The sequence below is a fragment of the Quercus robur genome, chromosome 1 (assembly GCF_932294415.1).
Source record: "Quercus robur chromosome 1, dhQueRobu3.1, whole genome shotgun sequence".
In the NCBI taxonomy this organism is placed as follows: domain Eukaryota; kingdom Viridiplantae; phylum Streptophyta; class Magnoliopsida; order Fagales; family Fagaceae; genus Quercus; species Quercus robur.
In genome coordinates, this window is record NC_065534.1 from 17822622 (window position 1) to 17848548 (window position 25927).

General features: G+C 35.1%; 1 protein-coding gene across 1 annotated transcript; it reads left to right on the top strand.

Annotated features, from left to right (window-relative positions):
• Positions 1-15841: 15841 nt before the first annotated feature.
• LOC126723895 (ankyrin repeat-containing protein P16F5.05c) lies at positions 15842-23685 on the top strand. Its single transcript, XM_050427881.1, has 6 exons — positions 15842-16002; positions 16107-16194; positions 22059-22123; positions 23129-23197; positions 23273-23322; positions 23421-23685. Exons 1-6 carry the CDS (start codon positions 15925-15927, stop codon positions 23530-23532), a joined length of 462 nt encoding a protein of 153 aa, XP_050283838.1. The 5' UTR covers positions 15842-15924; the 3' UTR covers positions 23533-23685.
• Positions 23686-25927: the final 2242 nt, after the last annotated feature.

Consider the following 25927-nt stretch of genomic DNA (forward strand, 5'->3'; position numbering starts at 1 on the left):
ATATATATTTATAGATAGATTGATAGATAGAGAGAGAGAGAAACAGAGAGATGCTAAGAGAATAAAGAGAAAATATTTTGATTCCAAGGAAAAGGGAGAGAGGGTCTCAAGTCTCTTTTCGAGGGTTCGGTGAAAGACCCTAAACATGAGGTGTAGGGTTATGGATGTTATTTTAAATCACTCTTTTTTTTTTCCTCTCTCTTTGTTATTTTGCTTTTTTTTTTTTTTTAATACAAGGTTGGAAATATTTTGTAAATTTTTATTAAGTTTTTATTAACTTTATTATTATTTTTGCCTTTGTGTTTGGGATGTGAATTGTGATGTGGAGATAGCAAAGAGTTGCCAAGTCACAAATTTTAACAAGTGGGGTTATATAATAGCAACACATTTGTTTTCTGATAAGCCAAGAATGTATTGACCCATTGTGATGAATTAATTAATTAATTAGCCAAGTTTATTAATTAATCAAACTAACATGCAAGATGCGTGGTAGCACAAATGAATCACCAATTAAACTAAGTATGCAGCGGAAAAAAAATTGATATAGTGATTTGTTTATGAATGGGGAAAACCTACATGGAAAAAACTCCACCAAGTGATTTTAAGGTCACCACTCCTGAGAATCCACTATTATCAAAACAAGCAGTTACAAGTAAAGGAATCCCAGTACCTTATACCAACTTACAGTTGAACCCTTACTCCAATACCCAATTGGACTTGTTCTATAGTGACAATCTCTTATTTTCAATGCATGGCTCCCAGTACGTAACTAACCAATTGTGCGGATCCCAGCACGCGACTTCAATCACCAACTAGAGAAGGTTGTTGACTGCAAAATTCTTCAGTTCATCACATGATGAAGATCAAGAAACTCCTTGGTCACAAAACCCTACGGTGTACAAACACAGCAGCTTCTTCACAAGAAAGATGAACCAGGGCAAATTTTGTCTCCGATCACAATTTGCTTGAACGAAACTTTGCTCAACACTTATGCAACTTGTGTCACCTTTGATGACCCTTAAAATAATCCTTATATATGTCTAGGATTGTGAGAAAAGAAAATCCAAACATATAATCATGGATTGGATGAAAAACAGACTCGAAAATTTGAGTTTCATAAACCTTGACAGATACCCTATTTGTCGAGCTGCTGTTGAGCCACGGGATTTAGACAGCTCTAAGTCTCGATAGATGCTAGTTGTCGAGTTTTAATGAACATCACTTTTCATACTTGATTCTTGGACAGACTTGCATGGTTTTAATATTTGAACTTGAAACATTGTTTCTTGAAGCATTAAACATATCCTAGATCTACCCAAATACAAATAAAGTGTGTTTTGTCAAAAGATTAACTAATTATATAAAATAGTGACATATGTTTCTAACATGTGAAACACAAATGTCCTAACATTTTCTTTGTTTTCTTTTGTTTTGTTGAAAAAATAAATAAATAAAATGTTCTCTCTTTTTATGCATTTCACCTTTTGATTATTGAAGAGAGAAAAAAATGTATACACAACCCTAAAATAGGTTTTCCTTAAAACATGGTGTGGGGGATAAAATCTGTCAGCGAATGTTGGGCCGTAATTCATGTACCAAGCCCAACCACGATAAGAAGAAAAGGCAGGGGGCGCAGGATATCCCATCCTAACTATGATGGGCCGGGCCTGTTTAGGGGCGTCCGAGGAGGAGTACCTCCTCGGACTCGCCAAGTGAGCGTCAAATTCGCACCTCTTACCTGGCGAAAGGTCACTCAATACGAAGGAATGGTGCATGGCGTCCAGGAAGGGGGGCAACCACAACTGCCGCATTAAATGCCAAGGAACTACTTTTCCAGCCGCATTAATGTGGAAGGGACAGAAAGGCAGAATCATCTTGGCCAGTGCAACTCACAGAAAAGAAAAAGGATGACCTATGGGACAGGCACTCAAGTGGAAGGTCAGATGGTTGACAAGTGTAGGGTTATAATCTTAGGAAGGATGCTATATAAGAGAAGAAGATCCCCATGGAAAAAGGATCGCAAGCTGAGGGAAGAAAAAGATAGAGAACGAGAAAAGAGATAGAAGTATAAGAAACAGCCCCAGGGTCCATTACTCCAAGAGTTCGAAGGGATATCCTTACGTCCAACTGGTTGCATGGCATGGTCGTAACTGCGTTTCCTCTGTCAAGAACTAGTTCTGTAACCTACTCTCTACAAATTCATTGTTGAGGGACTTTTGGGCTAGAATCACCCGCCTGTTGGGCCAGAGCCCCAAAATCGTGCCCCTACACATGGACTTTTTGAAGTTTAAAGAAGTTTTGAGCATAGTTATCAGAATTCATAATAGGGGAAATATGTGTTTTTTTTAAGAGAGTTCTAATATATGGCGTCTGCTCCTAATTTTTATTATCAGATCAATACACTAATCAGTTTTTGGTATAGACGACGATTAAACTTCAGATCTCTTACTCAAGCATTAGAGACTTTATTAGTTGAACTAGTTGTACCCACGTAATGGAGCGAATACTGATTCATTGAATTGTCAAGAAAGTATAAGGTTGACTAGTAAAAAAAAAAAGTCCAATAATTGAATTAATATTGAATTTATTTTAAAATATATAAATAAAGTAAAGAATACAATTTATAAAATAAAATAAAATAAAAGGAAGTTAAACTATAAAATTATATATATACTATACATTAAAATTAATTAAAAAAATTAATATAAATTTTTGGAATAGTTGATAAAGTTTTTTTGTCATCGAATAAAAGATATGGAGTTTAAACCTTACCTACACCAAAACCAATTAGTGTTTTGGCATGATGAAAAAGATCAATTATTATAAAACAGACATCATAGGTTTAATTTTTATATTGTATCTAAAAAAAAAAAAAACATTATTCAAATATAGGATTTTATCTATACTATTTATAAGAAGATTTATCTCTTTGTGCTAGACTTTTTTATGTGGTTCAGAAATACACCAAAACTTAGATTTAATAGAGAAAAAACTTGAGGACAACCCAGTAAAAATATATCTTCAATTCTACTTAAAATGCCTACAAAATAGAACACTCTTCTACTTATCTATGTCTTCAAAATAAACTTATCCATTTTTTTTTAAGAACAAAATTATGACACTAGACCAAAAAAAGTCTACTGTGCAGTCTTCCTATTAAGAGAATCCAAGCTCAAATGCCTCCCCTTTGTGTAACCTAAAAACAAAAATGTATATATCTATAGTAAAGACATATCAACATATTTGCTCTATGAATGGGGATGTTAAATGATGGCAAATACAATTCTTTATTAAGAGAAATTCATAGATCATCATTTTTTTAAGGATAGAGTTTGACTACAAACTTAACAATAGAAAGAAAATAAGTATTTCTATTATGTGCAATGCATATAACTCACTTAAAATGATTGTATACAATCACTTAAGTATGGTTTAGTAAGTGGACACATTACCATTTTCGTAGTGTGCTCTAACCAAGTTTGTAGCCAAACTTTATCTTTCTTTTAATTATAAAAATGGGGCGTGAGTGAGTGATTGTTATTCCCCCTTCTCATGTGTGATGATTAGAGTGTTGATTTTGGTGGTGATTTAGAAGAAATTAAGATAATTCATAGCTAGTGTACAAACTTTGTGGTTTCATTTAGGCGTGAACTCCACATTTGAGTACATAACTATTGACCCTTCATTTGCAGATAAGCTAACAATGGGATGCTAGTATGATGTGTTGCCCCCACACTAGGTAATCGTTAACTTGTTTTTAATATTCTTTACCAAGAAGTAATAACTGTATCCACAACCACACGAGGAGACACAATGGGGTTACACCATAGGAGGATTTAAACTAAGGATATATCTCTCATGATACAAAGAGTTGTCAGTTGAGTTACAATGCTTTTGACATTTTAACAATAATTTAATCTCTCATGATCCATGATGATACATGTTAAAACAGCACAGCGGGATGCTTCCTTGCATCAAGGAGAAGTCCATTTTGCTAATCAGATCAGCTCACAACTTCAAGGTGACAAAGACATTGATCAAACGGCTGCTATGGTTATGATTGAAGTAATGCCTCACTATGATCAAGTGCTGTACTCAATGCAGTAGATGATGCCACGTATGCAAGGATGTTGAGAAGGTGATTGGACACATGTGCATGAGCTGGAATGCAATTGTAACAGACTTTCCCCTCTTTTAGGGAGTTAGTTTTTTAATAGTTTTCTTTGGTTACTTTAGTCTCTGTATATAAATATAGGGTCAGAGCTAGTATTATTTTATTGCTTTCATTTCACTCTTTCATCAATAAAGGTTCATTTCTATTTAGAGTGAGAGCACAAGATTTTATATGGTATTAGAGCTTCAAGGTCCTGCAATGGCGTCCACTGAAGCAAACAATCAATCCACACACACATCCCCTGAGCCTGTCAACAATCAATCCACACACACAAACTCGAATTCACCGAATACTTCAGCCTCTGTTACTCCTAATCCCTATTTCTTAAATTCCAGTGAGAATCCAGGAAACATTCTTGTTACACAACCTCTATTAGGAATGACAAAATTACCAATCCTAGTCAAGAGCTATGGTACTTGCCCTCACTGTGAAGAAGAAGATTGGTTTTGTAAATGGAAAGGTTACAAAGCCAGATCTTGATTCACCTCCATATGAAGATTGGGAGAGTTGCAACACTATGGTGCTTTCATGGATGATAAATTCTATGCATGTGGATGTCTCAAGCAATATCATGTACTGTGAAACAGCAAGGGAGATGTGGATTGAACTTCAGAATGTGTTCTCACAGGGAAATGGACCTAAGATCTACAATTTACAAACTGAGATTTCTCAAATTTGCCAAAATCAAATGTCGGTGACTGAGTTTTATACCAAATTCAAGCGATTATGGGATCAGTTGCTGAATTATGAACCAATGCCAGAGTGTTCTTGTGGAGCTATGAAGACTCTGAGTAATTCTCATAATAAGGCTTATGTGATGAGGTTTCTGATGGGGCTAAATGAGAGTTTTGACACTGTTCGAAGTCAAATTCTCATGATGGATCCTTTTCCCTCAATGAGCAAAGTCTATTCACTGATTTTACAAGAGGAATCTCACAAGAATGTTGGCCATGGAAATTCTGGTTCTTCTCAGTCTAATACAATGGCAATGTATGCCAATTCCAAAGGAAACTTCAAAGGAAATGGGAGAAAGGAAAGGCCTTTCTGTACTCACTATAATATGGCAGGGCACACTGTTGAAAAATGCTACAAATTGCACGGCTATCCACCTGGTTACAAGCCCAAAGGCAAGCCAATAGCCAATGCAAATCAAGCATCTTTCAACTCTGGAGATGGTGCCTTGGTTACTGGAAATCAATGCCCCATTTCTAAAGCACAATGTGAGAAATTGTTAGCATTTCTCAACTCAGGAACCACTGGGACAGGGATTGCTCTTGGCGATACACATCATGCTGCAAATGCAAGCATTTCTTGTATGGCTACTAGTGTAGGAGGAGTCTTTGGTGAGGGTTCCAGATTGGTAGGATCTTCTTCACAGTCACATGTCAATACCTATCCTGTTTTCAATCCTGCACTCATGTCAGGTAATCATTCCAATAATTTCTTTAATCCTTCTTTTTAGCATTCCATTTTTTCTGCAAGAAAAGTTGATAGGACTGCCTTTAATGGATCTGATTGGGTAATTGATACAGGAGCCACAGATCACATGGTGCATTCTGTGTCTTGTTTTACTTCTATTACTGCTATTTTGAATACTTTTGTTAATCTTCCAAATGGAGAGTCAGCCTTAGTCACACATATAGGAACTGTTGAAATCTCAACAAAACTTGTTCTTCACAATGTTTTATGTGTTCCTTCATTCACTTTTAATCTTCTTTCTGTTAGTAAATTGGCTAAGTCAATTTCTTGTTGTCTCATGTTCTTTGGAACTCTTTGCTTCATCCAGGACCTGGCTCATTGGAGCATAATTGGTCTGGGTTGGGAATACAAAGGATTATATCTGTTGAAAGAGAGCATCTCAACCTTATCAAATTGTTCTACTGTTTTTCATTCTGTAAATGATGTTCATGCTGTCAATAATGTTCATGTCCAGCCACATGTTTGGCATTTCAGATTAGGACATTTGTCAAATGCTAAATTGGCATTATTAAAACATAATGATGTACCACTTTTCAATGTTAATAAAATGGTTGATTGTGAAATCTATCCTTTAGCTAAGCAAAAGAGATTACCTTTCACTTCTAGTTCTCGTATCTCTAGTCATTGCTTTGATTTGATTCACTGTGACTTATGGGGACCATTTTCAACTTGTACCATTGATGGTTGCAAATTTTTTTTAACAGTTGTAGATGACTGTTCAAGATGCACTTGGGTTTATCTCCTTAAACATAAATCCCAAACTCAAGCCATCTTAGAACAATTTTGCATCATGGTAGAAACACAATTTTCAAGAAAGGTTAAATGCATTAGGACAGATAATGGGACTGAATTCATCATGTCTACATTTTTTTTCTCAAAAGGGCATCTTGCACCAATTAAGTTGTGTTGAAACCCCTCAACAAAATGCAATAGTTGAGAGGAAACATCAACATCTCTTGAATGTTGCAAGAGCACTTAGATTTCAATCCAACTTACCTCTGTATTTGTGGGGGCATTGCATCCTTACTGCCACTTACTTAATCAATAGAACTCCATCTTCAATTTTAGATCATAAAACTCCTTTTGAGGTTCTTTTTGGTCAAGTCCCAACTTACTCTCATTTGAGGGTTTTTGGATGTCTATGTTATGCTTCCACCCTTTCTCACAATAGGACTAAATTTGATCCAAGAGCATCTAAGTGTGTCTTTTTGGGTTATCCTATTGGGGTTAAAGGTTACAAGGTAATGAATCTATCCACCAAAGCTGTGTTTGTTTCTAGAGATGTTTACTTTCATGAAAATATTTTTCCTTTTGCTACTACTGTACAAGATTTTTCTGATCCCTTTGTTACTGAGGTTGATGCATCTGCTTCTGCTATAGATCCTTTTGTTACTCCTGTCAACATACCAGATGCTCCCATTGAGTCTTCTCCTCCTTGTACTTCTTTGATTTCACCTTCCTAACCTTCTTCAACTCCTTCACCCAGTTCTACTCCTCCTTGTGTGCCTTTGGTTACCTCTGATTCCCTTGATACTGCATTTTTTGTTCCTAACATTCCTAATGCAGATCCTTCACCAACTAGAAAGTCCACCAGAACTCACAAAACTCCAGTATACTTACAAGACTATGCTTGCAATTCAACTGCCATATCACCTTCAGCTACCTCTTCTCATGTCTCAGGTACTCCTTATGACATTACAGATTGTCTCACTTATTGTCATTTGGATCCAAACTATCAGTCCTATCTCATGACTGTTAGTCATAGTCATCAGGCACCTCAGTACTTCCATCAAGCTGTCACAAATCCTCTTTGGAGGGAGGCTATGGATAAGGAGATTCAAGCCTTAGAACAGACTCATACTTGGGTGCTTACCCCTTTGCCACTAGGTAAAAGACCTATTGAGTGTAAATGGGTCTATAGTGTGAAGCTAAATCCTGATGGCACTGTAGAAAGGTACAAAGCAAGGTTGGTTGCTAAAGGGTACATCCAAAGGGAAGGACTTGACTTCTTAGAGACTTTTAGTCCTATTGCTAAGACTGTTTCTGTGAGGGTTTTGATTGCTCTTGCTTCAGCCAAAGGGTGGCCTTTGCACCAACTAGACATAAACAATGCCTTTCTCCATGGTGAGCTTGATGAGGAGGTATACATGGATTTGCCTCCTGGTTTTCACAGTAAGGGGGAGTCTCATAGTTCCACTTCTGCTACTCCTTTGGTATGCAAATTGGTGAAGTCCTTATATGGTCTTGGCAATGGAATGCTAAACTTTCTGCTACCATTGTGCAGCTTGGCTTCAAACAATCTCAGGTAGATCATTCCTTGTTTGTCCATACTGATGGTTCTTCTTTTACTGCATTATTGGTGTATGTAGATGAAATGATAATTACAGGAAATGACTCAGCTTGTGTTGCCAAGTTAAAATCCTTATTAGACCAGAAATTTGGAATCAAAGATCTTGGTTCACTCAAGTACTTTTTGGGTTTGGAAATTGCAAGAAGTGCTAAAGGTATTAACATTAACCAAAGAAAGTATGCTCTTGAGGTTCTAAAAAAGGCAGGAATGCTTGGTTACAAACCTGTCAAGTCACCAATGGAACAACAATTGAAGCTATCCAAGGCAGGTGGGGAGTTACTTAAAGATGCAGGGCAGTACAGGAGGTTAATAGGAAAATTGATGTACTTGGCTTTGAGCAGGCCTGATATAGCCTATGCAGTTCATAGACTTAGTCAATATTTGGCTCAACCTCGAATTCCACACATGAAGGTAGCCACTAGAATCCTCCAATACATTAAAGGTACACCAGGACAAGGAGTATTCTTCCCTGTCGAATCAGACCTACAGCTAAAGGTATTCTGTAATGCTGACTGGGCAGGCTGCCCTGACACAAGGAAATCCTTGACTGGTTATTGTGTTTTCTTAAGTGATTCTTTAATTTCTTGGAGATCTAAAAAGCAAGAAATAGTGTCCAGATCCTCTGCTGAAGCAGAGTACAGATCCATGGCCACCACCACATGTGAAGTTACTTGGTTGCTTTACTTGTTAAGAGACTTGCACATTCCACATGAGAGACCAATGTTGCTGTACTGTGACAACCAGGCAGCCATACATATCTCTGCAAATCCTATATTCCATGAGAGATCAAAACATATAGAAGCAAACTGTCATATAGTTAGAAACAGAGTGTTGGATGGTACCATCAAGATGTTTTATGTCTCTTCAAGGAATCAACTGGCAGATATATTCACAAAAGCACTTGGGGTTGATCAATTTTCCAGATTATTAGCAAGGCTGGGAGTCATCAACATTTTTGCTCACAAAATACAGTATCTAGAGTATAAGAAGCACAATCAAGAAACAAGAGCTTTGCTCTTGAGGGGGAGTGTTAAAACAGCATAGCAGGATGCTTCCTTGCATCAAGGAGAAGTCCATTTTGCTAATTAGATCAGCTCACAACTTCAAGGTGACAAAGACATTGATCAAACGGCTGCTATGACTATGATTGAAGTAATGCCTCACTATGATCAAGTGTTGTACTCAATGCAGTAGATGATGCCACGTATGCAAGGATGTTGAGAAGGTGATTGGACACGTGTGCATGAGCTGGAATGCAATTGTAACAGACTTTCCCCTCTTTTAGGGAGTTAGTTTTTTAATAGTTTTCTTTGGTTACTTTAGTCTCTGTATATAAATATAGGGTTAGAGCTAGTATTATTTTATTGCTTTCATTTCACTCTTTCATCAATAAAGGTTCATTTCTATTTAGAGTGAGAGCACAAGATTTTATAATACAAATTACCAATATATATAGTGGCAAGATTAAAAAATTTAATTAATTAAACGTGTCAAGAGTATTGTTATTTTACTAAAACTTTCTTATATTTTCAAGGGAAAAATGCTCACACACCCCCTGAACTTTAGAGTAGTGGCCAAAACACCCCCTCAACTTTTATATTGGCCAATTTACTCCTTAAACATTCCACATCTGCCAAATCAATACATCAGTTAATCTAACGTTAAAACACTAAAGGAAGTGGCACATGACACTCACGTGAACTCAAAAAAAAAAAAAACACAGTCCCATTATTTATTTATTTATTTTCTTGAGATAAAAAGTAGAACAATCCCAAAGATTTGAACATGATAGAAAGAAAAAAGATGAACAGACTGGTAGAGAGGAAAGAGAGAGAAAGAGGCAGTAGAACTAGAGCCACTTGAGCCACTGTGGCACGGTGTGTCGGCGCCTAGTTCTTTATCCCGCCATCATCTCGCCATTTGTATCCTGAAGGTGCCTTGGTGGGTTCAAAACAAGCTGATTTGTTTTGTTGATCCGTGGCACATTTTTATTTTTTATGTTTTCTCAGTGTCAAAATCTAAAAGGCAACTGTGTCTTTTGATAGGTTCCATTTTCCTTCATACTTTCCCAAAAATTTCTCTCCTATACGACTATACCAACACGTATTTGTCCATCAAGCATCAACCCATTATTTTATTCATTACAATAGTTAATATGATGCCAAAAAATGAGATCGATTCCCATTGTTATATAACTTGGTAATCTATTCCCTAATATCAAATAACTAAAGTAGCAAAAGCCAAAAGAGAATCAAGAGAAAAGATTAAAAAGAGATGTTTTTGATGGGTCGCTAAGATGAGTTGGGTTTTTGTGATCAATCCGAACATCAACCAAAAAATTTTCAAAAGGGAATCAAAACAAGCTTTTTTTTTTTTTTTTTTAATCACATGGTTCTGTCGCCTCTCTCTCTACTCTTTGCTGGTTAGACCCAGGTTTGTCTGTCTTTCTTCTTTCTTCTTTCTATTGTATTTCAGATTCTTAAGACTGTGTGGCTTTTTAATTTCACGTGAGTCTCACATGCCACTTCTGTTAATGTTTTAAAGGTAGACTAACTGATGTATTGATTTAGCAGTTGTAGAATGTTTAAGGAGTAAATTGGCCAATATAAAAGTTCAGGGGGTGTCTTGGCCACTACTTCAAAGTTTAGGGGGTGTATGAGCATTTTTCCCTATTTTCAATGAAGACGTTCAAGACTCAAACTCCTCTTCTTTTATTGTTGTAATTATCAAACAAAAAAAAAACAAAAAAAATTAAATGCATACAATTTATTTTGGTAAGGAATCTAATATATGATAATGTTTTCGAATTATACATGGTAACATAGTTGGAGCCCTTTCATTTATGTGACCTATATAGTATATTTTACCTGGAAAGAATAAAAATGCTCCATACGTTTATGCTAAGAAATCAAAGTTGTGATTATCCTTTCTTTATTTGCATGCCAACATTTACACAAGGCATGCTGTTGTGGTATATGCGTTTATAGATGTCAAGTGTAATGACTCCTAAGCAATTTTGATTATAAATAGACCTTCTTGGACCTTTTACTCTCACTAGAAAATTTTCATTGTAGTCTTATGAAAGTGTTTGTTAGATGATATTGATTTATCGGATCAATGATTTACCAGAGTTTAGAATTATGTCTAGGTTGAAGACTCTAAGGGTAATGCATGAATATAGCTCAGTTGGTCTTCAATCAGGTTAGTTTATAATTTATCTTGAATTTTTTTTTTTTTATTATTTTTTTTATGATGATCATCAATATTAAGTATGTCTTTCTTACTCTTTATTTTTTATATTTTTCTTGCAGATTGTGTTAGATAAGTTAAATCATGCATCAAAGTACTCTAGAAAATCCACCTTGTGCTACCAGTCGCAGCCACATATGGAGAATACCTGCCTTGCAAGACATCAGAAAGTCCTTTTACAAATAGTATTACTTTTCCCCGTGTAAAATGGTATATATTAACCATTAAAACCTTGTAATGGTTTTGATAGATATGCCATAGTTTTGTTTTGTTTTGTTTTTTTCCCCTTTTCTTTCTAACTATATCTCCAATTATTCTAATTTCATTTACCAAAACAAATTATTCTCGTTTCATTTGACTAATTTCCATTAAATTCAATAATATTTTAAATAGCAATGTATGGAAGTAATTGATTTCAAATAATTAAATAATATTATAGGAGACGTGATTAGAAAATTTTAAAACACAAAGGATGTCAATAAATATACATAAACTACAGCAAGTCTAGGCATATTTTTACCCCCAGTAAAATAATGTCAAAACTCACATGTAACTAGGAAAATTCCATGTGTGTGTAAAACGTTTAGTAATTAATAAGAGTGAGTCCAAGATGGTGAGAGATCTTTATTTTGAACAATATTTTGTTAATTTGTTTGTTTTAATTGTTAGACCTACAACAGGTTAGAAAGAAGAGTTTTTTTTTTTTTTTTTTGATAGGAAGACTGTAAAACTTTATTAAGACTTATAATTGCGTCGATACATCATGTGTAAGAGCCTTCTTTATAAAGTTAGGATTCTCTTCCATCCATGTAATAAAATCAACAATACATTGAGCATGTTTTGCAAGTAAGTGGGCTGGTTTATTCCTTTGTTTACGAGTATGTGAAAATTCAACGCAATAAAGGTCCCCACACATCACTGTCATACCCAAAACCACAACTGCCACTGAGGTAAGGAGGTGATGTGTTCCCACAGAGAGCATTGTACAGTATCAAAGAATCCCCTTCTTCAACGATGAAATCCTGAATCCCGACATCCTTAGAAAGAAGAGATTTGATTTTGAACTAACTGAGCAATTCTGCTTATACACGAGACTTGATTTTTTTTTGGTTTATCTAGGACATGCACGAAACCTAAAATAAATATTGGCCATTCATTAATAATTATGGAGCCCAACCTAAAAAAATCTGCTATGAGCAAATCTAATAAGTTCAAGCAAATTATTGAATTAGTTGAAGAAAACTCTAACCAACACGGACCACTTTTTTTTTTTTCTTCAAAATATCCATAGATATTAGATCGAAGGATCTCCAAATGTGTGGCTAGTATACCTGAATTTCAAAGTTGCCTAATAATAATTGAGCACAGTCAAGTTTGGCTGGAAATGGAATATTAGGTTCCAACCTTCCTGCTACGACATGTGCACAACTGACTTTACGTATTTAAATGAATAAATTAAACATATGGTCGTTTACATTAAAAAAAAAAAAGTAATAATTAATTTACAACTAGTTTAGATTAAAAGACATTCCCTCTCTGATAATAATCAAGTGAAAGATGCCAAAAAAAAAAAAAAAAATGTTAGTTCTTGTTCTTGACCAATCAACATTGTGTACATGATTACCTTTTTAATCTTCTATTTTGAAAAAAAGTGTAAAGTAGCTATACCTAAAAAACAAAAATGATTTAACTTATGGAAATAGTATAGTTTAGTTGTTGTAAGAGATGACGTACGTGTGAAGCTAATTCTTGGGCAAAGTCAATCACGTACCAATATTCACATTCTCTTCATGCTTTCTTTTATCTTCTTTATTAAGTAATAATAGAGATAAGTTCTTAATTAGTCAACGGTTTTCCCTTGAATTTTACGATAGTAGATTGACAAATTATTCACGTTGGTCCTATAAATTAAAAGGAACTATATCCACGTTGTAGCTGCTTCTGTTTGACCATAAGTTTGATAAAAAAACAAAAGAGAAACCTGTGAAAGTGTCCAACAAGTTTGTGTTGTGGTGCTCTTCTAAGGTCATGGAGTACGTGTTATGAGGCTTCACTGATGAAATATAATTATGGGCGCTGTAGAAATCCGAAAACGCGCTTGTAAGTACATAGACGTTACTATAACCCCAGAGTCAGACTCAACCGAGTTCTAGATTTGTTGAAACTTTAACCAAGAGGACAGAAGATTCGGGTTGCAGTGACAAGGAACCAGATGAAATCAAAAACGACACAGTTTCAATCCAAAGGAAGAAATGCAAATTAAAGGGAAACGGTGTCTTTGAACTTAAGTAGCATTAGACTAATAGTTGACACGTGTGTATAGTGTTAGTGGACTACAGGCTTACAGCTGTCATTTGCTTATTGCTTAGTCTGTTAGCCTTGTTTGGATGGAAAAATATCGTCACTCATCGTTCTATAACTCATTTCCTATAACTTAAAAATCCTCAAATATCACCTAAACTTGGTTATGTTTTCAAATCCAAAAACTCAAAAATGTGGGACCCACACTCTAACCTAGGCTACCAATGCTCTCAAAACCCCTACCAGCCCCCTCCTCACCCCACTTACCTCAAAACCTAACTTTACCAAACCTTCCTAATCGGGGGGGGCCTGCTAATGTGAGTGTATTTATGAAATTGTCACCTATTACTCTGTTTTTGTAACTCAAAAACACCTAAAATTGTTTTGTTTTCAGTAACTCATTATCTGGTTTGGTGAGAATTGAGTGATGGAAACAAAATCCCAAAACCCATCCAAACAAGCACCTTCTCTGTGAGATCCACTTATTTTGGGTGATGAGTGATGGAAATAGGGTAATGAGTGATGAAAATCCACAAAACCAACCAACCCCTAGTCTGTTAGTTGGTTAGGATCTTCTTTCTTCTTTCACTGCTCTGGCTTCATGTATATATATAGCAGAGCCTTAGTCTATTTAATCTAAGCTTTCCAGATTTTTCCATTCTATTCAATAAAATCCTCTCATTTCTATTTAGAAAGTTATCTTTTACAAGATTTATTGAGGAAAGTCAAAAGAAAAATCTAGATTTCAGATAAACATACTTGGAAAAAGAGGGGAAAGGGGTCTTCACTCTTCAACACAAAGAAGTGTATATATTGTATAAACTATAATGTAAACCCTTTGTATATAGTATATCTCATTAACATTTGGGATTTATTATAGACCAATACGTACAAGTGATCTTTAGCTATTATGCGATATTGGTTGCATGTAATCTTAGGGACAATTCTAGGCTGAGGTGATTATATACCTTACACAGCTTTTCAAAATCCTATTTTTTCTTTTCTTAGAAAAAATAAAAAATAAAAAATAAAAACTCATTTTTTCTCACTTTTTTTCAAAGAACAAGTATACATTAACATACTTGTAACAAAAAACTAAATAAGTATTCCCAAATAGATGATAGTGTCCATTTGAGAATAGTTTATCAAGCTTTTTTGTTGAAAATAATGTAGTTTAAAAGTAAAAGTTAAATAAAATAATAAATAATTCGTGTGAAACCCATGTATAATAGGAAAAATAAATAATAAACTAGCCTATAATCAAAATCTAATCACGCGCTAATTGCAACCCCAGATTGATCCTGGAGAAGCGTTTACTTCCAAGCTTGTTGTCATTTCCGAATTATTGCTTCAGCCAACTGACAAACTAGCAACCTTAAACGCTAAAATTGATTCATTAAACAGTAAAGAAAAGACGCAGCAAGCCTAAGGTCATCCTTTTAGTCTAGACGGGGACAACGGGGGAATGGGAAATGTATCATCATCACACTCCCAAATTCATAAAGGAAAGAAGCCAATACTCCCTTATAGATATGAACATGTTTGTCATAATTCATAAAGAGGGCTAGAGTGAAGAGTCAAGAGGAAGTATATTTTGGTTGAATTGCAATCATAAATAATAAATTTATTGTATTAAGCTTTCTAAACCATCTACAAGTTTTACCATATTAAAAAGTGGGTTGTGCGCTCTCCCCCTTACTCAAAAAAATAAAAAAAGAAGTCTAGAAATAGCTCTAATAATAAGACACTTAGTTGTTTAAAAGAAAAAGAAAAAAAAAAACGACATGAGGGTACCAAATCATCATTTACGATTAATTTCTCATAATAACTTGAAATTTTTTCATGATATCATTATAATTACATATATAAGTGTATTAATTCACTTTATAACTTAATTTTTTTTTTTTTTTTTTTTTTTTTTTTTTTGCTTGGTAAATGCGGGGGCTTGAACCCTCGAGTAATAGGTCACTTTATAACTTAATTGATTAACACCTCTTGATATCTCCAAAATATTTGGGGTTCGAATCTCTCCTCCTTATTGTAACTATCAAATTATTAAAAAATAAATAAATAAATCACCAAAATATATTTATGAATAGAACATATCAATATACTTATTTATTCCTTGTTTCAATAAATACAAGTTATAAGTCCATCAAAGGTTGTAAAAAAAAAAACCCATGAGGCTACAAGCAGCCAAGTAGTCCAGCCCACTAAAGACAAAGTGGACATTGACCATGGGCCTTACATAATCGGGTAAACCTGATCCAGCCCGAACCGATCCGTTATTTGTTCTGTCTGTTTTCGGTGCGTGTATGTAGAGTGTAGTGTGATAGTCTTTGGAGAACGGGCGCGAGATTTGCAGAAGAAGATGGGGACGGCGGCAAATCCAGTAGTAGAGCAACCATCATCCGAAACGACGTCGGACCAGGTCGAGGCTTTGCTTGAGGTACTCACACACACACACACTTCATTATTATACTTTCATCTTTCCTTCAATTTTTTATTCATTTCAAAAAAAAAAATAAATAAATAACTTTCACTTTCTTATAGGCCGCTAGATACGATGATCTTGACGACGTCGTAAGCTTAGCATCCTCCGGTGTTTCTCTCGATTCCAAGGACTCCCTTGGCCGTACAGGTTCACCCTTTTAACCTTAATTTTAATTCTCTCATTATTTATACTATGAACATGTCTTAATTCCTGCTTTACTCTTTTTTTCTTTTTAAAAATTGTGTTCCCAATCTTAAAAATTCCTCTCCTATATAAACAAATTGAATACTCATATACCATTGTGGTTATTAAAAACTTTTTTTTTTTTTTTTTCTTTTCATTCTTCTGTTTTTAGTTTGATTGTTGCGTGAATTTTTCTGTGTGTATAGGAATAGAGTTTTTGTGAGAAAGAATATGATGATCTTTTTAGTTACGTCGACAAAAGGTTTCATTGTTGGATTGATTTGGAGTTTAACTGTAAAATCTATTGTCTTTCATTGAGGTGAGAAGACTTGTTTTGGTACTTCAGTAAGCTAATTTTTGTGTTAGCGAGGTTCCGAATTGTTGGAAATGGAGTTCCTTCAGATAAAGATTCAACCTTTGTTGAATGTAAGTAAACATAAGAAGAAGATGAAGAATAATAGACCATATAGCCCAAGATTGATTAGTCATGTCATCCTAGCTTGTAGCAGGTTGAAAATATCAGCCATGAGAGTCTCGCTTTCTAACAATGAGACTAATGACTCCTTATTTCACGTTTGGCTACAACCTCTAAAATTACCCTAAAGTGTGGTCCATTTATCTGATTTTAGGTTTATTATTCAAGTTTGATTCAAGAAGTTAAGTAACTATCTGAGTGCCTTAGAGTTCTTTTAGTGATATTTATGAAAATGAAGATTACTATATTGATGAGGGTGAATTATTTGACGTTGAACACGTATGCTCCTTCTAAATGAAGGTGAACCCGTAACCTAGAAATTCGCAGGAATGAGAGGATTGGCTATATGTTTGAAGTTGATAGAATTTGCACAGTTCTCCCCTGTAAGATGGGTCAACCTTGTGGATTTCTGACAAGCAAGGGGTTGAAGCTTTTTATTGCAGAATTCAAGTAACTACAGCTTCTAACAAGAATGGAATTGTGAGACTGGCGAATTCAATTAGATGATATGCTTTGCAATAAATTAACAGCAATTAATTGTAGTATAAAGTTTGAAAGTTAACATGATATAGTGGTACAGGGGCTGCTAATAACACAAAAGGTTTTGCCTTGAGCTTGAGTCCCTTATTTTCCCATGTTACGCATTTTTCTCAAAAAGAAAGTTGAGACTGCTTGGTTTGAGATGATACACACTCTCATAAAACAAGATCTGTGTTTTAGAACATAAATTCAACATTTCATGATTTTGGTTATCATATGCAAGACATGTAGAAAACATATTTAGAGAGAACTTGAAGAATTGCGTATGTCAGCTACATTATCATAAAAAGGAAGGAAAAAAGGGGAAAAAAAATTCAGCTACCTTGTTGTTTGAGAAAAAAAGAGTCAAATTTAAGCGAATTTAAGAGAAAACTAATTTTTCTTCGTCTATATATTTTCTAGTTAAAGCTCAAGAAGATGATGACAAAATGCTTTGCAGAAAGTGTATTTGGGTCTATCATTTTGTAGTTTGTCAATCGAGCGAAGTGTGGTGCCAGTGGCCCTTTTGATGAAGCTAAAAATCTGTTTTATTTTGATAGGTGTTCTGCTCCGTCCAGGTGCTAGTTCTTGTTTACAGGTGATTGGTTGCAAACTTTGGCAGTTAATACGGGCATGATTTGCAGAATTTTGAAGAGGGGTCAATGTTGATTTTTAATTTGGAATATTGTTTGTTATCTTTTATAGATTTCCAGCAATTGCATTTCGTCTGATTTAGTCTATACAGTAGATCATAAGAGTGATATTTGAAAGGTTGTTTTGACTCTTGAGTTTCTTAGATCTTTTGAGACATATGTACAAGTTGTTAAGTCTTTATACATCAGTAGGGTCCAGAACTAAGTCTTTATAATGGCCAAAATTCTAGTATAAAGAAGTCTAATGAATTGGTTCATGCAATGTTTACTTTGATCAAGTCATTGACATCACATCACTGATCTTGGAAGTTGGAACTCCAAGAGATTCTTTCTTAACACCTTATGGGGTGGAAATTTGGTATAGAAAACATGATAAGATCTGAGAGGGCAAGCTTGAGTATGAAGAATTCTATCTATGCCAGTAAAGATATCCTCTTGCACTGCAAGGTTTCCTCCACAGTGGTATTGCCATCACCCTTTCAAGTTATCAGCAGTTGGCTCTGGAGGCACACTAGGACACTAGCGCAACTGTAGTACTGGGGAACTAGAACGATTGAAATCATTGGGATCCTGTTGCTATGGGTTCATAAGAAAGAGGATAGTTTCCTTTATTTGCCAAGAGGTGTTGAGAATGTTTAGAGTTCTGGAGACTATTTTTGTGATCTTTGTAGGAGATCTGCAAATTGTAGAGCATGAAAATCGTAGGTGAAGTACAACTGTGAGCTACTATGGTAATTAGCAGGAAAATTTTCTGGTTTTGGGTGAGCTAATGTATTTATTTAAGGCAAAAAGTAAGTGGAGTGATGCAGGACAGTGGTGGGAAAACTGAGATAAAGGAAAAAGTAGATAAAAACAGGACAAATCCTAAGCTTCACCACCTAATGTTATTTGGCATCACCACCGAACAACAAGAGAAATCATTCTCTAATCATAAAATATAATGGAAAGTTCTGATTATGTTACAATTAAATCCCATAAAATCCTCAAAAATTTTAAAACCAAATTCAAAAAGAAAACAAGTTCCAAATTCAAGAATAAAATCTGAAATAATTTTGGTGCTCCTAGTCATGGAAGCTAAATAGTATTAGCACATTAAATTTAATTTTCTTAGGTAAAATATATTGCAAATTTTGAGTTGTGATAACCTTGTATTTCATTTGTGTAACATGTGGTAGTATTCTTTATTGTGTTCTATGATATTGTATCTGGTGTCTAGCACAAATTTTTTTTACATATTGGAAGGTTGTTTGGGCCCTCATATGTTCAATTGAGAAAAATAAAATACAAAAATAACATTGGTGAAACTTAAATCCAATATGCCATTGGGGGCGTCCCACAAGTCCCCTACTATTTGGAATCCTATCTTGGAGAAAATTGAGCATAAGTTGGCTAGGTGGAAAAAGATGTATTTGTCAAAAGGTGGAAGACTGACATTGCTTAAAAGTACATTATCTAGTCTTCCGACTTTCTTTTTATCTCTTTTTACTATCCCTACGCATGTGGCCAATAAAATTGAGAGGTTGCAAAGGGATTTCTTATGGGGGGATTCCAAGATACATTTGGTGGGATGGGATAAGGTGTGTGCACCTCTAGAAAATGGTGGGTTAGGAGTAAGGAATAAAGACTCTGGAGAAGGGTTGTAGCTCTAAAGTTTGGGGAAGAAAAAGGGGGGGGGGGGGGGGGATGGACCTCCAAGCTAGATAGAGGGGTACATGGATGTGGTTTGTGGAAAAGCATCCGAATGGATTGGGAGGTTTTTAGTAAAAATATTCGGTTTGAGGTAGGGGTGGGGGACAGAGTGAAGCTTTGGACAGATCAATGGTGTGGGGATTCTCCACTTAAATTGACATTTTCGGTTGTGTATGGTATTGCCTCCAATAAAGAGGCATCAGTAGTCTCTTCTCTTGAATGGTTGGGGATAGGAGAATGGAGAAGCTGGGATGTTCGTTTCATTTGGAGACCAAATGATTGGGAAATGGGCGGTGTGGATGAATTTATCCGTACTTTGGGTTCTAATTTACCTCCAATTGAGAATGAAGACCGTATGCGATGGAAGTTGACGAAGAATGGAGATTTTGATATCTGGTCGTTTTATAATAAGTTAAGAGATCCATTGCCCATTATCTTTCCTTGGAAAGGTGTCTGGAAGGTTAAGGCCCCTCAGCATGTTTCTTTCTTTGTGTGGACTGCTGTATGGGATAAGATACTTACAGGTGACAGTTTGAGGGGTAGAGGGATGGGCTTTGTTGATTGGTGCATTATGTGTTGTTGTAATGGGGAGACGGTGGATCATTTGCTACTGCATTGTGGTAAGGCTTACCGGTTGTGGAGTTTGGTATTTAGATCATTTGGGATTTCATGGGTCTTGCCAAGATCAGTTGTGGATACTCTCTTTGGTTGGTGGAATTAGCTTGGAAAGCATTCGTCTAGCATTTGGAATTTAGCTTCGCTATGCTTAATGTGGTGTCTTTGGAGGGAACAAAACTGAAGGACGTTTGAGGACATGGAAAGTTCCGACGACCAGCTATTGGTTTCTTTTAGTGGCTTCCTTTTTGACTGGTCTAAGGTTTGGGAACTCACCTCTAGTGATTCTCTACCTATGTTCCTTAGCTCTCTCCTTTGTAATTAGTATCTTTTCTTTCTGTTTTTTATCTTCTTTCTCTATAATTTTTTAACTTTGCCTTATGACTTTTTGCATGAGGTAGTGTTCTTGAATATACAGCTTTATTACTCATCAAAAAAAAAAAAAAAATTTGGAATATTGATGTTCTCAAATGAATTTTGTTTTTTAAATGCCTGAATTTCCCCTGTAGCCCTTTTGTAGATGTCTAGAATTTCCATATCATTTTTGGAAAGCCTTATTACTACTATTTGGTGTTGGGAACAGATAATTATCTTTTGGCAATTTGATTGAAGATTTGTTTCTAGGTGATATACTTACGCACCTGAGGGGATTCAAACCCCATTTTTACCATCCATCCCATACTTATGGGGATGGAGGTGTCATTTACACCAAAGGCCATTGGCTGCAATTTTATTGAGTTTGGGTTATGTTTTCTGTTGAATTGTGATCTATTTGTCTCACATACGCAATTTCCTCCTCCTCTAACTTTTGTTTTCATTTTAGGAGCATACTTGTAAACTCCCCCTCTACCTTCTATTTTCATTCTAGGAGCATACTTGGAAACATTGTACATATTCACTGTATGTGGCAAACCATTTAAACCAACTTTGTATTATTCTCAAGTCTGTATCTTTATCTGTTTCACTCATTTTCCCAAAATCCTTCTATGCAGCGTTCAATTTGAGTGTGGGATATTAGATTTGAGTTTTAATACGTTGAAGTGTTTCTAGCCTTGTGATTAATTATAAGTATTCAATGAGCAATTCTCCACTTCATCTATCCACCTCTAATTCTATGAGCAATGCCTTTTCTTCAATTTTTGCTTCCTTATATAAGTCTGATAATGGTTAATCTTTACTATCGTTTTAACATTAACCTTGCCTATTTCCTTCTTTCTGTTTGTGATGTAACCAAAATCACATTCCTTAGTCTTGGGTATATAAGAATGTCTCAATTCTAGAGTGTCTCTCACTGTTTCTATCTCAGCTTTTAATTAAAAACACACAAAAAGGCACAAATTATTTAGTTATGATAGCCATTACAAAACGTATGTTGATTCTATAATACTTATGCACTTGTGCTAAATAGTCATTTGACTACAATAATAAGTGAATTGTAGTTTATATGAGTAAAAAAAAGTTCTTTAATTATGTGTAAATTTCATATTTGCATTGGCATGATTGTGTGTTATTCCAAATAAGCTGCCTTAACATTGGCATGTTAGTGCTTACATTATGAATTACCTTTTCAAGCAAGATATTATTTGACTCCCTCCCTCGCATTATCACCGGTTGCTCTCATGAGCAATATCAGATATGGTGATAATCACTGGACTTGTTATCACCCTTGAGCCTGAAAAACTCCTTAATTCAAGACTTGGCAACTTGGCAAGTTGAATTCCAAAACTTGGAAAATTGCCCTTTTTTTGCTAAGTTGGATTCCAAGACTTTGTTTTCCATGATATTAGTATTTTATGCTTTATTTATGCTGGATCTGTTTATTCTGCGCATCCTGTTTCAATCTGTTTTTGACAAGTCCTGCTGATATTTGATTGTAGCACTTCATATGGCTGCAGCAAATGGACATCTTGACGTTGTAGAATATCTTATTAACAGAGGAGTGGTGAGTAAGCCATCTGAAAAACCTTCCATTTTTTATTTATTTTTTTTAATTATCGTTTTCTGAGTCTAAAATCCTCACTAGACTGATATTTGATAGTAACTTACAAGTTGTCTTTTGATTTATTCATTTTGTTAAACCTGGTGGCAATGCTTTTGGTCCAATATTCTATCATCAAGCTAATCATTGACTGCCATATTGTACAATGCCATTTTTAGAATTTACCAGCTCTTAATGAATGTTCTTTAACTATTTCTTTTTTCTGGACACTTTTGTAACATACAATTGATTTGCAGAAATTACTGTGCATATATTAGTCTATGTCCCCCAAATTTGGTTCCCAAGTTGAAGCCTTAACCTAAAACATAGAAAATAAAAACATGTTGTGCTTGGTTGGCTAGTTATGTATAAATTAATGTGACAAGATCTCTTCCATTTGAACTTAAGTGGATCTATGACATTCATTTTTTACTTTCAAAATATGAGTTTGTTTAAACAGTCCTAGATTCTAAATTTTAGCTGAAAGCACGATTTGTTTTATTTCCTTGGACTCTGTTATGCCGGCTTCCACTTATCATCTGATTGATTTCCCTCTATTGATGAATTTACATCTTTGCTTTTAAGGATTTACACAAGAGCTACCCAAATGGTTTCTAGAAAAAAATAATGTAGGGAATTTTATTTAGATTAAGTGCTTGTTATCCTAAAAGATCAACATTGGGAGTTGTAATGGTTGTTGTACAATTCTAAATTTCTTTCTTTTTATGACTTTTGGCAACCAAATCATATGTACAAATGGTTTCTTTTGTGTTAATTAATCAAGCTTTACAACTTCATTCCTGCCTCGACCAGCATAGCTTTGGTAATTCCCTACCATTTTTTTATTCAAGTCTATCATAAGAGCTACACAGGACTGATTACTTATCAATGCTGCCCTTATTGTAGGTTATGATTGTTAAATTACTTAAGGAACAGTTTTGTGAGTTTTTGGTACTTTTGTATGAGCAGGATCTTAATGCTATTAATGAGGAGAAGAATACACCTCTTCATTGGGCTTGCCTCAATGGTCATATTGAGGTAATCATCACTGTCCCAATGCGAAGTAAATATAATGCAATTTTGAGGTTTATTGACAAATGTTTGCCTTTTCAGGTGGTTAAGAAACTGATCTTGGCAGGGGCAAATGTGACTGAATTGAACAGGTGTGTTGTTTCTATCCTCTTTCTTAGAGTCAGAGTTTTTTAAGATGAACATGTGTTCCTTTTATTCATGATCCATTGTGGTTCTGGGTTATGTTCAGCTATGAGAGGACTCCAATGGATGAAGCAGTGAGTGGAGGTAAGATGGACGTCATTGATGCAATCAATGCAGCAGTTGCACAACTGGAACTCACTGGTGTCAGCGTTTCCTAATGTGGGATTTTCCTAATTGAAGTCCAAGTTCTGACAGTTTTTACTAGTGTATTTTTGGTTAATAGATTTATTAATGTCTTTCTCTTATAAATGACAAGCTTGCAGTGTTAAAATTTTGTTGATAGTTACTGAATCTCACCTGACTCTTTGCAATACTGTGTTGCTGCATTTCTTAGTAGTCTTTCCAACAAGTGTTAATCAAACTCGCTATATGTGCTTTCATGCCAAGGAAGGAGAAAATCTATTTCTTTTTCTTTACTTATCTTGTCAGAACTGCTGAAAAAAAAAAAAAAGAGGCAGGTAGAGGAAACTTCTTTTTTCGCTAAAAGATTTAAGGGTGTTGAACTTCTTTCCTCTTCTTCATCTTTGCTAACTTGTGTGTCTAGAGCTCTTTGAACACTTGTTGAACTTTTGTTCTTTACAAGAGAAAAGCGTCTCATTTGTGTGGACAAACTAGGGGGGTGTTAATGGAATGGTCCCTTTCCTTTGTTTCTAAGCATAAGGAGAATCAAAGGTGGGGGCATTGGGGTTGGGAAGCAAAGCCCTACCTGAAAGCCTTTCTCGAGGGTTGGAGATACTGAAATTGAGGGCTGGCCCTTCCCTTAAGCGAGTTAGGTAACTGCCTAAGGCCCCCAAGTGGAAGGAGGCTCCAAAATTTTAGAAAAGAAGGGGTAGTAGGGGCCAAAAAAAAATTTAAGTTTCAGATGAATTACAAAAATCTGGCACATCCTTTTAACCAAAAAACAAAAATTTTGGCAAATTCAGTTAAACATTGGTTCTAAACAAAATCATTGCCCAAAAATAACATTATTATCTTCTAGACAAACTAAAAATGAACCAGATAAACTACAAATCCAGTCTAAGGGATTAATCACAAAACAATCACAAATCAAAACAAATAAAACAACTCAAATCCCTAAAATTTTTAGTTTTACCATTCCCTCTGCAGCTCTACTTCTTTCTCTCTACTTTCAGCCTCTCTCATCTCAAGCAGCTTGCCTTTCTCCACCTCTCTGATTCCTTCTCTGCTCTGTGCCTCTCTCAACTGCCCAGTGCTCTGTCGCCTCTGTGCCTTTGCTCTAGGTTTTGAGTTCTCTACTATCAGGTATTATTTCATTATTTGGGCGCCTTTTTTATTTATTTATTTTTTATTTTTTATTTTTATGAATGGGTGCTTGGCTTCAATTTCAATCTTTCTCTCCATTTTACTTGCTAAGACTTAAGATAAAAAGATTGGGCCGCCTGCCTCCTGCTTGGATGTTTCACGTTGTTTGGGCCTTAAAGGTTTTTTTTTTTTTTTTTTTTTGGGATATAGATATTAGATATGATTTGTTTTGTGTTTTTTTGGAGGTGGGTCTTATTAATAAGCCTTGTGTTATGGCTGTGCTTAAATTTTTGTTATGCTTGTACTTAAATTTTTTGGAGGTGATGACACTAGACATTTTTCTACTATTCATTACACTCAAATATTATCAAATGAGGAGAAGCATGATAAAAAATAGCTAGTGTATTCAAAAGATGCAGACCAAGTATTTTGTTTTTGTTGTAAGTTGTTTGAGTCTAAACGTACTGGCCAACTATGTAATGAAGGAACTCGAAATTGGAAAAATATTAGTTCTAAAATTAGAAACCATGAAACAACTAGAGAGCATGTTAGAAGACTTGAATACAAAAATTTAATTAGTCAATTTGCATTTCAAAAGGCAAGAAAAATAGATTTTAAATGAAATATATTATAATATAAAAATATTAAATAAAAATTAATTTAATTAATATATAAGTGTAGGTATTGAATTTGGATTGGACTCAGTATAGGATTGAGTTTTAGCCCAACAAGCCCGAACAATGAATTTGTAGAGTGTGGGTGAAAGAACTAGTCCTACTCCAAAAGAAAGACAATAAAAGTTGCTGAATTAAGATCATTAAACACAAGCAAAATAAGAAAATATATCCTCGGCACGGCTTGAGGAGCTTATGTTATAATGTCTTGTTGATGAACAAAGTTACAAAAATTCACAGTAATATTACAAAAATTTCTAGATTTTTCCTCCTCTTGCTCCGCTAGGCCACTTTCCTATGCTATATACTACAATCTTAGTATCATCCCCACCATACACGTGTAGGTTAGATTCTAGGAACTCCTTCTTGTCCCATCCAACACCTCCTAGAACTATCAACTAATAGTTGTAAGGCTGCTTGACCACTGTTCAGGTATCACCTCTACATTAATGCGGCCAGAGAGTTAATTAGAAGGCATTTAATGTGGAGGTAGCAGCTTTTGAAGATATTTGTTGTCTCCCTTTTGCTTATCTCTTATCCAATGTCCGACTCTTAGTTATGATGCAACCTTGAAGAGGGTCTAGGATGATAAGACATTCTTACTGATCTCGGATCT